Source organism: Artemia sp. Qi Xiang Cuo, chromosome 2 (assembly GCF_049724085.1).
Source record: "Artemia sp. Qi Xiang Cuo chromosome 2, ASM4972408v1, whole genome shotgun sequence".
NCBI lineage: Eukaryota > Metazoa > Arthropoda > Branchiopoda > Anostraca > Artemiidae > Artemia > Artemia sp. Qi Xiang Cuo.
Genome location: NC_142795.1, coordinates 56,299,685 through 56,315,502, shown reverse-complemented (window position 1 = coordinate 56,315,502; position 15,818 = coordinate 56,299,685). Strand labels below are relative to the sequence as shown.

Genomic DNA, 15,818 nt, shown 5'->3' with positions numbered 1-15,818 from the left:
ATAATATGCTTTGGAAACCTTTTTAATAATTCCCGCAGAAACAATATATCCTATGAACCTAGCCCCCCTCCGACTTCTGATAAACGGTCATTGTGACAGCTTGATCTTTTCAAGGAAAACGTCAAAGCACAGAAAAAATGTTTGTAGTTCTGTTTTCAAAAACGATGCTTCAAAGATTGAAATTTAGGGTAGGACACAAGTGGGAAATCCCATTGTCCCGGTTAGGCACCCTGGGTACCACCGGAATTGCCAGTATCCTGATACAAATATGTGTATGCATGCATCTCTGTGCATACGTACGGGCACAAATTGAGTCTTTGACTTGGAGAAATGTTGTTGGATTTTTTTATTTTTTTTTTTTTATGTGGTGAACAGTTCAAATCAGTTGTTCAATTTCACTAAGGGCTGCCTTGAGTTGGTGACATTGTTAAGTTACAGATGGTGATTACGTGGATGATATTAGTTACATATCTGTTTTATTTTAGGCTCTTAGCAGACCCGAATCTCAAAGAAGAATATGCTCACCCGTCCGTTCCTAGCCTTTTCAGACCAGGCTATGAGGAGGCGACCCGTTTTCACACACTAACGAAGTTCTTCTATTTAGTATATTTTCTCGATTTAGCAAAACAGAAACGCCTTGTTAAACATGACCCCTGCCTGTTCGTCAAATCAGCAAATATAAAGGTTTGACTCTTTTTATCTTGGTTCTTTTTTTCTCTTCTCTTTTTTGTCACTCCGGGGGTCTTACTGTATGGGGGTCATCAGAATAAATCATCCCATCAATTATTTTGGTTAAATCAAAATGTGATAAAGTGAGCAAGAATCTCATTTAATATGTTAATCTATTGCTAAACAACTGACTGATTATGTTTCCCTGTGTTTATTGGATTATGCTAAAAAAAAGCCTTACCTTAGATCCGCCTGTGCCTCCAGAGACACCCAGGGCATCAAGAAGGAGCCGCCAATCTTCCCGCGGGTTTGCTGCTGCAAGTGTGTCCTTCCCCTGAGGTTGGATTGATGTGTACAGGTTACGGAGATCTGTCTGGTACGTTCGACGCAGGGTTTTTATGGGTCCGCCCCTGCGGCGTGGACCCGATGGCTGCCAATGCAGCGCTGCATTTGATAGTCGGAGATTGTCCATACATAGTACGTGGCAAAGGTGTCTCTAACTGCAACCGAGACATCAAGTTTGCTAAAAAGCACATAACTAAAAATACAAAATACAGGATTTTTCCTCAGAAGAAACATGAAGGGCTTTAGGGTATTTTTATTGTATAGGTATAAACCATTTTAGATTGTCTCCATGTGTCTGAAATTTGCTTAAAATGGTACGACTTGCAAGTCTGACCCATTATAATGAATAGCTCGTTTTTTTGGTTTAAAACTGGATGCTTCATCCTTATTTTTTCGACAAGTTATATGTGAAGCTGTTTTGGTAGTATTAGATTATAGACATAACGTAAAAATTTACATCATTGCTTTAAATTCCACGTTCTATAGATAGAACTAGCCAAATAGTCCTAAAGTGTGTTTCTTTAATCTAAAATTTTATATTATTAACTATTAATTTTGTGGGTAGTGAGAACAGTGAGTGGTCATGTAAGTCAGTCCATTGTATGTAATTTAAAGATTCTATTGTGCTCATTAATTCACACTAGCTATTAAAATAATATTGAAAGTAAACTGTTCACTCAATAATAAAAGATAAAGCACCCAACGAAACATTTTTTAATCAGAAAAACGATTTTTTTTTTCCTTTTTTTTGTCAATTTAACATGGCAAATTTTCACACTATGCGTTTTGTTCAGAACGAAAGAACAAAATCGACATTTTCATAATTTTAGTGGAGAGGACAAATGAATGTTTGAAGCTTTTTGTTAGGATAGTCTTTGTTTAGGTAGGGGAGGGGATGGGAATACTATTTTATTTCTGATAAAAAGACAAAATGATTTCCTTCTTTTTGATTCTTTTTAGCAACAAGTATTACAATGTGGAAGCCTTAAGTATAAAATCCAAAGCAGAGGAGCTCAATTTTAAAGAGAAGTGAAAATAGAGAGGCCAAAAAAACTATTTGACCTATTAGCTCCTTAATATTAACTAGATTTACGTTCTCTGGGCAATTTAAAGTGTTGCAGAAACAACGCTTTGGTTTTGTTTCTTCGCTATTGCTTAAACGTTGTATTTATCAACCAGAACCTTTGAAGGGTATGCCGTAATAAGAATTTTTTTCAAGATAAATGATGACAAGGTCCTTGAAGAACGTTTAAAAATGTGCTATTTCCGCTTAAAGTACCAACGACATCAAGATAACAATATTTTTTCCTCTGGACCCATCCAAGGTATACTCACAGCTGAAAACCGTGATTTTTTAAGATTATGCTTTTGTTTGTTTAAAAACTATGAAGTTTTTAGGGCAATACCAACATTTTCGTCAGTGCTGCCACCTTGAATTGGGAAAATAAATAGATAAAACTAGTAAAATTTGGCGACGCTTTTATACTCTGTAAAAAGTAAACATTAACGCTCTGTTGAATCCCAAGGGCAACTATACCTTCAAAGGAAAGCTCCACTTTTTAAAGCCATTTTGTGGTCATATGTTTTTAGCTTATTTTTTGCTGATTTTTCAGCCATGTTTCTTTTTTTTTAATTTGATGCCCGCTGCTACCAAAAAGGTATAAGTGCATATGGAGGTTTCTTTCATTAAAAATTCCATTCCTGATTTTACTTGATTTTTAAAGCTATGTATGATTGTGTAAGTTCCACTTTGCCAGTTCAAACAATTGGATTTCATTCTTTTTCTCCTTGGAACTTTAAACCAACATTTTCCTTCACTGATACCCAATGAGTATTGTTCCTCTTTTTAAAAAATGCACCAATTGTTCGCTCTAATACTGTATTGGTTTGGTTTAAAACAAAAAACCAGTCATTTGTTTATGGTAATAACATTTGCATCTGGAAACAAATTTCTCTTTGGCTCGGACAGACAACAGAAATCAATGATATCTTCTTAGAACTAAGCGCATAAGCCTTCAATGGTTTTGGAATCTGCTGTTTGATTCTTAGTTGCAATCTGCTCTCTGTGACAGAGATGGAGACAAATGTTTCTTAGGTACACCAACCAATCAAAGTTGCAACCCATCATCGCAAAAGATGGTCATGGTTTAGCAGCCGAATATAAGCACACAACATAACTCTATGCATGCATTGATACTGTACGAATTGAGAAAGACGATTTAATGATAAAGTGGTGGCATTGTGGGGAGTTCCGACAGCAATTCCTGCATGGCACCGTGCAATGATGTTAAAAAATTGGCATCAATTGTACAAGTTCGTCTAACTGGTGCCCTAAGTGATGCAGTCAAGCTTCCTTTTCTTTTTTAAACATGTCTCCGTTTTCCAATGGTCTGATTCGTTCTAGCAGAAAGCTGGTCAGATAAACCCTATTAGCTACTTTTTAGTAGTAAATAAAACTTTGCAGTACAATCTTTTTGGCCACATAGCCAAGTATCTGCTTCGAAAAAAAATAAGCATTTTACGAGTCCTGAAGAAGATTGGCAACTTTCCAATTAGAATAGAGCTTATAATTCAAAAGCAACAGGTAGGCTTGTAGGAACAGAAGCCTAGACATGTTCTGTAGTTGAAGCGGCAATAGGCTCGTTTTGGTCCTCTAATCACATGGATTGAAAATCTTTGTATCATTCTACTTCAAAAGAGGTGCAATATATCTCCATTTCTTCAAAAAATTCCTTTTGGGAAGGGAGGGTGAATTATTCTAGGGTCCTCTTTGCCTATACAAATACATCATAATCATAAGGAGATCTAGTCTTAAGAATTTCTACAGGCAACCAAAGGACATTTGAGGCACCGAAACCGAGATACGAAACTCTGAAACTGTAGAGCCAACAGGCGGTATATTAAAATGGGGAAGATACAAATTGGGATTTGAATTGTTTGATTTGCCTTCGATTGATCGGATGAGATTATCTACTTTCGTTTTAGCTTTTCACCAAAGTGGTCGAAAGATCAACGATGCTGTAATTCTTTTGATTCAGTAGGGAGTTGCTTGCAGTCGAAGAGACTGTAACCCTCTTTTTTTTTTCTTTTTTTTTTTTTTTTTTTTTTTTTTTTTTTTTTTTTTCACCTAGGGACAGGGCCAACGAAAAAGCGGCCGTCCCTAAATGAGGCTGGGAGAGATGTTAAGGAATATTTCAAAGGAAATTGGAACTCCTTGGAAGGGGTTTGGAGTGAAGCCTTGCATATATTAGGATTGAAGGAGAGTGTGCGTAGCTGTGTTGGCCTCAGGTGGCTTGGTGTTGCAATGAGTGGTTAGTAGCAGTAGTAGTAATATTTGCTCGTTTTGGTGCAGTCGCTATTCGATTTTTGTATGTACCACAGCACTGAAGTTATCAGCGGCTAAAAAAATTCAAAATCTTGCATGTCATGGGCAAATTTTTGTACGGAAAAATTTACGTTTTATACCCTGATCAGCTCATCAAGAATTATTGACCTGTGTTAAAAAATAAACCTATCTTCAATTTCTTTGGCTTCAATTTAAGCTTCAATTTCTCTGGCAGTGGGATAACTATTAAGTTTTAGGAGATGCATATGATACCATTTCATTTTTTCGGTCGTAAATGTAGAAAATAAAATGAAACTCAATTAAAATCCCGACCAGAAATTGCAAGTGACAGCAAATGGCATCACTTTTAGGCCGATGGGAATATTCTCCTTCTATGGATCCTTATTTTTTTTATTATTATTCATTATTTATTGACGGAACCAAAGGAACCGTCGAAGATCTGAACAGTTTTTAGGTATCAGTCCAGTTTCTAGATGAAACTGGTGCTTGTCTGCAGACCTGCTAGAAAGTAGCAGTCCATTCCAAAGCAAAAATGTGACTTGAAGTTACAAAAGCTTGGATGGACAACTTCAAGTAGTATTTTCTTAACAGACTATAAAGTTCCACTTGAGTTGATACTCTGTACACTCTAGCTATAGGCAAAACAAAAAAAAACATCCTCATTGGCCTCGGGGAAGAAGAGATGCATGCTCTCCTTGAAAACGACAGACACTATACCCTTGCAACTTTTCGCGATAGACTGAAAATAGTGGCAAAGGAAAGCAAAGCAGACACTAACAACAGCCAAATCCTGTATTTTCAGTTTTTTGTGGAATTAACCTAAATCGTACTCTGGTAATTTTTCATGCCATCTTGGTGTGTTAAAGATTGAGAGGGTACTCTGCTGCATAAAAAGAACTTATCTACTATGATCTTAAGTCCTCCAAATGCATCCCGTGTAAAACTGAGATGATTACCGTTGCTTATATAAATGACTAATACATTATTTTTTCTGTTTCCTGAAGTTCTATTTTTTTAGAATATATGTATTCTAGTGATGATTCATCTGTAATTACTAATCTCTAGAGTCTAGACTGTAAATGTTTGTCACCGCAACAAATTGATCTGTGTGGCTTTACTTGAATATTTTTTTCAAGCATTCTTTCCGTTGAAGGATTTTTTAAAGCCTGTATGGGTGCTATTTACTGCTACTTAGTATTTTTAATATAGCAGATTAAATAATCGATCTTAATTGATGACCTTCGTAGATTTCCAAAGATCATATTGAATGGGGCTAGGAATGTATGCTAAAAAAGGGTTATATAAGGGCAATCATATCAGTCTCTATCTATATAGACACTGATATGATTGTAACTCCATTAGTTTGACACCTCAGTATAAAAAAAAGAAAAATATTGGAAGTTGTTAAGCTTAGATTTTTTTATTTATTGGTCTGTTCCTTGATATTCTTTTTTCTTTCTTTCCTGTAAAGCCTCTAATAGTTTTTTTGTCTTACTAGAAATCCTCTGACATCCTGGCGGCTTTTAGTCGCGATTTTTTGGCTGGTGAAGGTGATGTGGTGAAGCATCTTAGAGCATATGGCTATAAGGTTAATCACGAACAAAAACCAATCGAAGAGTATGACTTTGCTGTAAAAAATCTAGCTTCCGATCTCTCGGATGGAGTACGATTAAGGTAGGTTCAATGCATTGGGTAGCTATCATTAAGTAATGTTTTTTCCTGCCTTTTATTTTATTTTTATACAGCTATGATACTAAGTATAATAACTGTTCAGATGAACTTAGAGGCGAAAAAAGTAAAATTATTTTTCGATGTTTGATTTATTAAATGGTAAAAAGTGACTCGTCAATTCATTAACAAAGTCAAAGACCTCGTCTCTATTCATAATATGGTTTTGATTTTTTTTTCCTAAATTTCAAGTAATTGTTATGATGGGGAACGTTAATATCTGAGTCTTGATTTTATAATAAATTGCTTTCTTTTTCCCAGAATATCCTGAACGTGCTTTTATGAGATTTTTCCTGATAAAAAAAAAAAAAAAAAAAAAAAACACTGGATTTTATTTTAGGATGCTTCTTGCGTATAAGTAGGATATGGTATGGATTTAAAACCAGATGCTAGTCTAGAAGCGTATAAAGGTGGAAAGCAAGGGATCCATAATCCAACAAGTCCTCCTAGATTAGACCCTTGGTACTGGATTATATTAAATTGATAATATACGCCAAACGAATCCTGGGTCTGTCTACCCTATTCTTTTTGATAGTGCTACCAGGCAATTTAACTTTTTCTCAAACTCAGTCCCTATATCTCTTATTTTTCAGTCGAGTCTTGGAAATTCTTTTAAAAAGAAATGATATTCTAAAGAGCCTACGCCAGAATGTGGGAACACGTATCAACAAGCTATACAATGTAAAGATTGTGCTTCAAGCTCTCAGCGATGCTGGAAAACCTATTGCAAATGTTGAAGCGCACCATATTGCAGGTTGTTATATGGAATTGATTTTGGAACTGTTGCAGCATTTAATGATGGAATTTGAGGTATCGTCTCCTATTAATAATTTTTTTTAAGTGACAAAGCTCTCTCTATCCATCCTCTCTCTCTCTCTCTCTCTCTCTCTCTCTCTCTCTCTCTCTCTCTCTCTCTCTCTCTCTCTCTCTCTCTCTCTCTCTCTCTCACTCAATCACTTTATCTGTCTCTCTCTTACCCTTTAAAAAGTTGTCTTAAGCTGCTCATTATAGATAAATTCAAAATTAAAGTGTTTTACATGCTCTTTTCTTTTCCCAGGGGTGATCGTATCGACCCAGTGGTCCTAGAATATCGTGAGAGGGCTTGTTAGAATGGAAATTAAAAGTTCTAGTGCCCTTTTTAAGTGAATAAAAAAATTAGAGGGTAACCTGGACCCCTCTCCCGCCCCTTTTTCCCCAAAGTCGTCCTATCAAAATTTTGAGATAGCCATTTTGCCCAGCATAGTTGAAAAGTCCAATAACTATGCCTTTGGATATAACATTCATTATATTAACCAATTCAAGCTTTTTATCAACCAATAAAGCTCTGGTATTAAAAAACAAGCAGAAATTAATTACAAAAAAAAACTTCCAAAAAGAAATTAAAAAAAAAAAACGTAAAACGACCAAAAAACACTATAAAAGAGTAAATTATTTAAAAAGGAACATACAATAAACGTATTTTAATTGCAATTAATTAGTGAGTTTCATTGATTAATATAAATAAATTTAAAATAAATGATTAAATAAAATCTTAAAATGAATAGAAATTAAATTAAATATTCATTGAAATTCAAGCTTCAAATGATCAAAAATTACTGCAAATAGTAGTTTCGGTACTGCTTTATTCCCTTTTCCCTAACTACAATAGTTCTAAACCGTTAATTTGTGCTTCCCTGAAAAAAATAACATTGAAAAATAATTGATAAATAATAGATAGATAGATAATAATAGATAAAAAAAACAGATAAATACAGAGAAATAAATCTTGAATGCTAAAATTTCCAGGGCCTGAATATAATTGTAGGTAATACATATTTAATACGTATTAAATATTTATTTATTTCCTTTATTTTTTTTCACTCATTTTGATTGTTATAGGAATGTAGTTTTTTTTTTTTTTTTTTTTTTTTTTTTTTTTTTGATGTTAAGAAAAATTTTAGTGGAGAATGTTCTGCGCGAGTAATGTGTTTAGATGTCCAATCAAATGATAGGCTTTTAAAAAATATTTGATGTGCCCACTCAAGACCGTATCCAGCGTGGGGGAGGAGGTTAGGGGACTTATGTAATGTTTGTAAATGTCCCACCCGAAAAAAATCCTGGATTCCACTTGCTAAGATTTTCAGGGCCTGAATATAATTGTAGGTAATAAATGTTTAATACGTATTAAATGTTTATTTAAAAACTATTTAAAAAATAAATAAATATATTTAGGACCTGATAAATATTTTTTGTATAGAATTAGTGTAATTTGAAATCTACAATAGAACCTTATAACAGTTGCTTGTAATCCGTGTGATTTCTTTGTTAGTGGCATTGTAATATATATCAATCATTTTCTGTCATTCTCAAAAAAGTTCACCACTTTTGGGAAAGGTGAGGGTGACACCTCTAAATTTTAAGGTCACCGTCAAAATTTAGTCACTCTTGGAAAAGGTGCCATTTCAAGTTCGCTTGAATAGTTTGTACTTTGGAATCCGAGAAGGTATTGAAAAGCAATTCAGATGCAAGACTTAAAGTTATTACTAACAAATGACAAGACTTCATCAAAATATGAAGAGCAGGATTTGTAATAATTGTAAGATGATTTTGAAAGCTTGAAAAGTTGTTTATGCGAGATAATTTATTTTTGTAAAAATATAAAAAAAAACACAGAGTTTACTTGCGAAAAATGTTGTGGATAAAACGTTTCGTCAATGTTTTAGGTCTAACATTTTCAAGCAGTTCATGGTAACGAACTGTATAGTAAGAGCGACTCGTCTCAAAAGTAATCGAAACTCTAATAAACGGTATTTTGATACCAATAGATACATCAAAAGAATCGAATTTTTATGCTGATTTTAAATATATAAGTTTCATTAAGTTTAGTTTTACCCATCAAAAGTTACACATTTTTGTAGATAAAAAATTGAAACCTCTATAGTAAGTTTCTCTGATAAACTGAACCTAATGGTGTCATTTTCATAAGGGTTTCTTGACTTTTTGAGGGTGTTTACCCCCTTTTTCCTGAAATCAGGCATATTATTGAGCCGTTACTATTGAGCCCGGTTGCCTGAAATCAGGTCACCCTGCTCAATAGTAACCGAAATTCTAAAAAACGGAATTTTGATAAAAATAGATAAAACAAAAGAATTGGGTAATTCCGATTTCAAATATATAAGCTTTATCAAGTTTAGTCTTACCCATCAAAAGTTACGGCCCTTACAAGATTTGCCTTATTTTCGAAAAAAGGGGAAAACCCCTAAAAAGTCATAGAATCTTAATGAAAATCACACCATCAGATTCAGCGTATCAGAAAATCTTTCTGTAGAGGTTTCAAGCTCCTATCTACAAAAATGTGGAATTTGGTATTTTCTCCAGAAGAAAGATCACGGATGTTTTTTTTTTTTTTTTTTTTTTTTTTTTTCTAGTATACAAAATAACCTGCAATCAGGTTTTGTATTCTTTACACTGGATCAGTATTTGGCATGAGAAGAAAGGTCAACAATTACATGGTTAATTAGCTTTGTTCTATGAAATACTACTACTGATACTAAAAACTCACTGAAGCACCAAGCGGCCTGAGACCAGCTTTAATCTTTGCTCCCACCCATAAAATTCAAATTTCCAATAAATTCTTCCCTGGGATCTCATCCCAACCCATTATGAGACGACTGCTTTTCATTTGGCCTCAGATGTATGAGCAAAAATCACAATTTTTGGCAATGTGCCATCTTACATCCTTAAAACCAATTCAAGCCTTCATTGTAGTCTGAGAGAGTGGAATCGGGTTATAGTTTTCGTGCAGCTTGTTTTTTTTTTTTTTTTTTTCATAGAGTCAGTGAAAGGGGTGTCCAAAACGATCCTTAGACATTTCCTCTTGAAAACGTTTCACAAATCTTCCTCTGCCTTTCGAAGTGTCGAAATTTCAGAACCATGGTTAACAACTGCCGTTATCGTAGCTTGCAACATTGTAATTTTAGTTGGCAGGCTTATAGTTCTGTTCTTACAAACTTTTATAAACTGTAAGAAACCACCATGGACCTTTGCAATTCTAGTTTTCAGATCTTCACATTATCCATCATCCTTACTAATAATACTGTTCTGGTAAATCACTCTATTCACTTAGCCGGTCCTCTCCCTACCCAATATCACTTTTTCACCTTCATTTATTCCTAGTCTAAAGGACTTGGTCTTCTTAAAATTAATTTTCAAACTTTTTCTTGTATCCAAAGTTTCAAAATCATCAAAATTTCGTTCATTTTGCTATCACTTTTATGTTAGACCCTCAGCTCGTCCATTTAATATAAGTTTAGATGAGTTTTACATTTGAATTTGATTCTGTTCCCTCCAGTAGCCTTTGCTGTGTTCCTTAGGACTAAGTCCATCAAATAATCTATATAAATGATAATAATACACAGCCCTTAACTTCTCAGGATTATATTGTTCTTGAAACTAGCACTAATCCCTTTATGATACTTATCTGGAATGTCATACCAGGATAGGACCTTCACTGAAGTTTTCTATCTGTTGAATCTAATGCTTATTCCTAATCTGTAAAACTGAGGTCTAAAGTGACCCAATAGTTCAAATACTTGTCAATTATTGATCTAAGATTGAAAATCTGATTGATGCATCCTCTCCCCTTCCTAAAACCACTCTTTTCTTCTCTTAAAACTTTCTCAACAACATTTCTTACTCTAATGAGCATCATTTTTCTAGGTAATTTCCTTCCAACAGAAATCAAGCTAATACCTCTACAATTACCGAACTCAGTCTTATTACTTTTCTTATGAAGAGGTTCAGTTAAGACTTTTCTAAAATCACTAATTACTTTCCTTTTTTGAAAAAGCATACTCATAATCTCCTGTAATTTATTTCTAACCTCGCAGCCACCGCATTTTAGAAGCTTATTTACCACACCATGAACACCTGAGGTCTTACTATTTTTTAAGGCTTTAAGTATCGTTTCTAATTCCTTCCTTCAAAACGAATCTTCCTTCACTTCCAAATTGTCGAAAATTTTTAATCCTTTTTAATATTGTCAAACTGTCAACTCTTCAGCTGCTTACTCCATTGTTCCTGTAAAATTCTTTTGCAGTTCCGATCCTGGAGTCTACCAGTGTCAAAACTTCCCGAGAGGTAATTACCCAACTAAATTTCAGGTTTAGATTAACTCTAGACCCTAATAGATGTTACTCTCTTCTTTTAATATCAAAGCAGCACTTTTATATACCGTATTTTGTAGTATCAATCCTGCCAGTCTTGTTTACAATAACATAATCAATAAGGTTAGCCGTCTTACCATCATGTGAATATCATGTTAACTTGTGACCCATTTTGTGAACAGATACTCAATTAGTTCTAAATTGCTTATCATACATACAAAATTACAGCGGTCTTCGACTATTGCTGTTTTGTTTCCCTAAACCAAATTTACCTTGGCTAAGTTACCCTTTATCCCTATTTTTACCAACCTAAGAATTAAAATTACCAATAAAAATACCATATTTCTTCTAGGGTTCTTTTCTATTTGTTCCTTTAACTATGTATAAAATTATCTGTCACTACTGTCTCTGTCAGTTGGTTCTATATGGGTATACATGCTTAAAGAATAATGTGATTGACTTATAAAACGCGCATAAAAATATACCAATGGAGCTAAAGTGCATTTTTCTTTTACATGGAACAGAACTATATAGAGAACAGTAGAATAATACAGATAAAATAGTCTGGAATCGAATAGGATAATAGAGAAGAATAGTAGTAGTAATAACAATTAAAGTAGTAATAATAATAAGAATTTAGAATAGTAAAACAGTAGAGCAATGTAGAAAAGTAATCTCTGTTGGTAAGAATGTCCCTGAAACATGTCGGACAATAATCATATTGTCTAAGAAAATTTTAATAATTGTGACCTTTCTTTGTAGCTGGGTCCTTTGCTTGATATCAGTAAGCTGAAAAACGAAAACCTCTATCTGAGGAAATCTCTTGGAGTTCGTGCCAAGGGAGACGACAAAGCAGCTTCTGGCCTCAAGTTTATGCAATCATTTGATATCAAAGAAGCAGATTTGGAACTTGGTGATAAAGCAACACAGCTTTTTCTTTGGACACAGCTAGTATGTGCCCATTATGGTGTGAAGGTAACACGTTTTTTTTTTATCCCTACCTGTTTCTGCTCCTCCTTTTCTTCTGTAGATAAATGGTATACATCTACCTAGTGAAAATACCTGAATGAATTAAAGTAACAGAAGGAGTCCCATTTCTACTTTATTCTACATAGTTTTGAAATCAGCGAGCCAAGAATAATTTTCAACTGTTGTATTCGTTCATAATACGAGCTATTATTCTTCTTTGCCGATTTTGATGGCGCAATTTAACTTAGAGATTGGAGATGCATAAAAAAAACAAGCTGTTTTGAAAAACAAAAACGAAAGTTTCAACAAAGATTTTTCATTTTCCTCTCAAACAATTATCAAATGATCAAAATAAAGGGGAGAAAAGGCGGCAATCTTTCTTAAGCGTTCCGTGAAAAGGTAGAGTGTCAGATATTTTTTACAATCTACCAGTTAAAAGGAGGAGATTAGCATTTTTCTCCCATAACTTTTAGTTTTGGATACATTACATCCTATACCGAAAATTAATGAAAATTGGCACTATTTACCTCTGTCTGTGAGGATTCTAAGATCAAAAGAGGTCTTTAAGTGGGCTTAAGAGGTCATGGTAGTATTGCAGTGACGTTATACCTTGTATAAAAGGGGCTATCTTCAGAAAATATTTTTCATTAGCATATAATATGCTAAGCAGAACACCTTCGTAGTCAATAAACGTCAATAATCCCATTACTTACTTACTTATAGTATGTTTAACTTTGCCATAAATTTAAGTATAGAATATTTTTGTGAGGCCTCATTCTAATCCGTTTCTTCCTCAGGTTTACAACTTTGCGTCATCATTTTCTGATGGAAGGGCACTCTGCTATTTGATATACCACTATCAGTCAGATATTCTGCGAAGAAATGATATTAGTGACGAGACAACTCTCTCGTTCCATAGCAATGTAAGTACCGCAGTAATAGAAGCAGCCAACTGTAACCATCGTTGTTGTTGTACCTCTGTGGCTGCTGTGAATGTTAAATTGTAGAAAAAATTCAAAAGCTTACAATATTTGTATATTTTGTTTTTCTTCAAGACGATGGAAATCTTTTTTCTAAGAAACGATACAGCTAGTTTCTTTGTTGTTTTTTTTTTAATTGTGTCTTCAATATTTCATGTTATTATCCTTGTGGACCTTAAGAATATGTGAGGTGTGATTTTCTTGTGGGGGGGGGGTTCACTTTGAATTATTTTAATTCGTATACAAAAATCCACCTGCTCAAATTGTTTTACAAAAATTCGATTTCTTTATTCTGTTTGATTGTGGTGATATTTTACAATTCAGATTGTAAAATTTGCGTTTCTCTTCACGATATGAGAATCCAAAGCGAGATTCCAGATTGTCAATTGAAATTCTTATAATTTGACGTTAATAAATCAGAGGCCAAAGGTTGTAGAGCAGGAGTCCCGAGATAGCCAATTGGCTTAAAACTATCAAAAAGTATTCTCCTTCAGTCGGAGGCTCTCAGTTTTAGAGGATATACAGTCGGACTGTGGTGAAATTGTTCTTAAGGTATATGAAGTCCATAAAAAAATCACAGTTATAATAGACAGTGTGCTCAATATGTTACCAATTATAGCGTGCTCAATTTCCGGCGTGGTGGTCAGTGAAGGTTTTATGGGAGATGGCCTAAAAAGGTACATTTTCTGGCCCACATTTTCAAAATTCCTATGCAAGGTGCTTCAGAAGAAAATGGAAGTAGGATTTGACATTTGACCTCTTAATATTTGGAGGAATGCATTTCGATTAATTGTGCAGCACGAGTGATTAGGCGGTTGCGGCTCCAGTCTTATTGCGAAAACATTAGTTTTTAAGAGGTAAAATTTGATAAAAAATTGATAGGTACGTAAAATATGTTAATAGGTAAAAGTTAATTTGTAGATACCGAACCTTTCAGATAAAAAGTTGAATTTGGATGTTTGATTCCCACCTAGGCTAAAAACTCAGCTCTGTGAACCAATGCTTATGTGTTGAAATTTACAAAGGCTGTAAATCTAATAAGTTCCTAGGATAGAGGCACTATTTTCTATTCTGCTATATGTTGTTATGAGCCAGCACTTATTTCCCAACTCTTCAAAAGCTGGCTGTCTCCTTTTAGGCACTCAAATTAGTGTGTAGTTTTTAAATAAACTTAAAATTCATACTATTCAGCTTCCTGTAACAGAGGGTATGTGTCAGGGAGAGGCTATCCTGATCCTTGACCAATACCTGTATAGCAAGAAGAATTTAACAAACGCCGATTATTTTAACGGTAAAAGAATAAAAAAAAGTTGTCATTTCAACTTAGTTTGATTATATTTTTCTAAGGCATGACAAGCGTATTTGAACCTGAAAAATGGTTTGAACTTTTAAATGAACTTTTAGGTTTTACTTGTTTAAATTAATCACCCTTTTGCTATTTGTAATAGTAGTATTTTTTTTTCCCACCTTTCCAAGCCATCCCAAATCGCTATAGCTTATGTTTTTCAGGTTTCGTTGAGTGCTTTTCTAAATTTTAGCTCTTGATTTGGTAGCTGAATAAAATACGAAGGAAAAAAGAATGACTGAGATTTTTGAAAAGATATCCAAAAATACGATTAAATTTGGATGTTTTATCAATGTAGGATTAATTAGAATTTTTTGAGTTGACTCTAGTCTGGTTCTACTTTTTCAGCTTTCAGATACTTGCTCGTTTGCCATACGTAAAGTAATTAAGCCTGATTCGACAACATTGAATAATTTGATGAAAAACGAAAAGAAAAACTTTGAGCTTTTTTCAGAGAAGGTAAGTAACACAATTTTCCATCCTTTCTATGTTTTAAAATCCGTTTGGTACTTACGGAAAGATTTTCTAATTCAAATTTTTTTTTCAGTGGTGAACAAGATGGGAATGGGGAGCCGAATTTTTAATGAAGAAATGGTTTTGTGAGAAACCATTTTAAAAACTTACAAGGTCATGTAAATTAAACATAAACTATACACTTCAAAAAAAAAGGTCGTTATTATTGCTTTGCCAATAAACCCGAGTTTTGTGTGTGTGTCCTTCTTTCTCTTACCAAAGGAAGTGCTCTTGGTTGCTTGATTTTTTTTTTTTTTTTTTTTTTTTTTTTCGTGATTTTAAACCGTTTGTTATGTTTGTTCTTGTTTTGGGTCGTCCTCCCAAACAGTCAACAGGGCACCAAGATACACTTCTTTTTTTTTTTTTTCTTTTTTCTTTTTTTTTAGTGTTTCATGCTCTTAGATAAATAAAAAGAGATCAATGTTTATCTTTTAAATAAGAAACCCATCTCACCAAAACTAAAGACTAAAAATCTGCGTGGTCACATTTTCTTCACGCAGCCCTTCCTACATTTTGTAGCGATTTCTAGGGAATACATTCTAAGACCTTACTGGCTATACATGACAAATGAAACTAAGAGAGGAAAGAAAATAACAAAATGAAAAGTTTCTATTCCGTCGTTGTGAGGTAAACTTCGAAAGGTTCGATTTTCGTTGGTTTCTTTCTTCTTTTTTTTTTTTTTTTTTTCTTTTTTTTTTTAGTACTGAGGACGACTCGGCGGAAGTCCTTGTCGAAATATTTGCTTATTTCTTCTTCTTCATGTTTCGCCACTGGCTGAC

At 33.9% G+C, this 15,818-nt stretch overlaps 1 protein-coding gene across 1 annotated transcript in view; it reads left to right on the top strand.

Annotated features, from left to right (window-relative positions):
* Nucleotides 1–15,818, top strand: part of LOC148955407 (uncharacterized) — a 192,736-nt gene that overhangs the window by 161,993 nt on the left and 14,925 nt on the right. Inside the window, exons 8-13 of the mRNA XM_089107293.1 lie at nucleotides 486–684; nucleotides 5,859–6,034; nucleotides 6,682–6,898; nucleotides 11,995–12,207; nucleotides 12,999–13,124; nucleotides 14,875–14,985. Coding sequence (XP_088963419.1) covers nucleotides 486–684; nucleotides 5,859–6,034; nucleotides 6,682–6,898; nucleotides 11,995–12,207; nucleotides 12,999–13,124; nucleotides 14,875–14,985 — 1,042 coding nt within the window. The remainder of the gene's footprint in view (nucleotides 1–485; nucleotides 685–5,858; nucleotides 6,035–6,681; nucleotides 6,899–11,994; nucleotides 12,208–12,998; nucleotides 13,125–14,874; nucleotides 14,986–15,818) is intronic.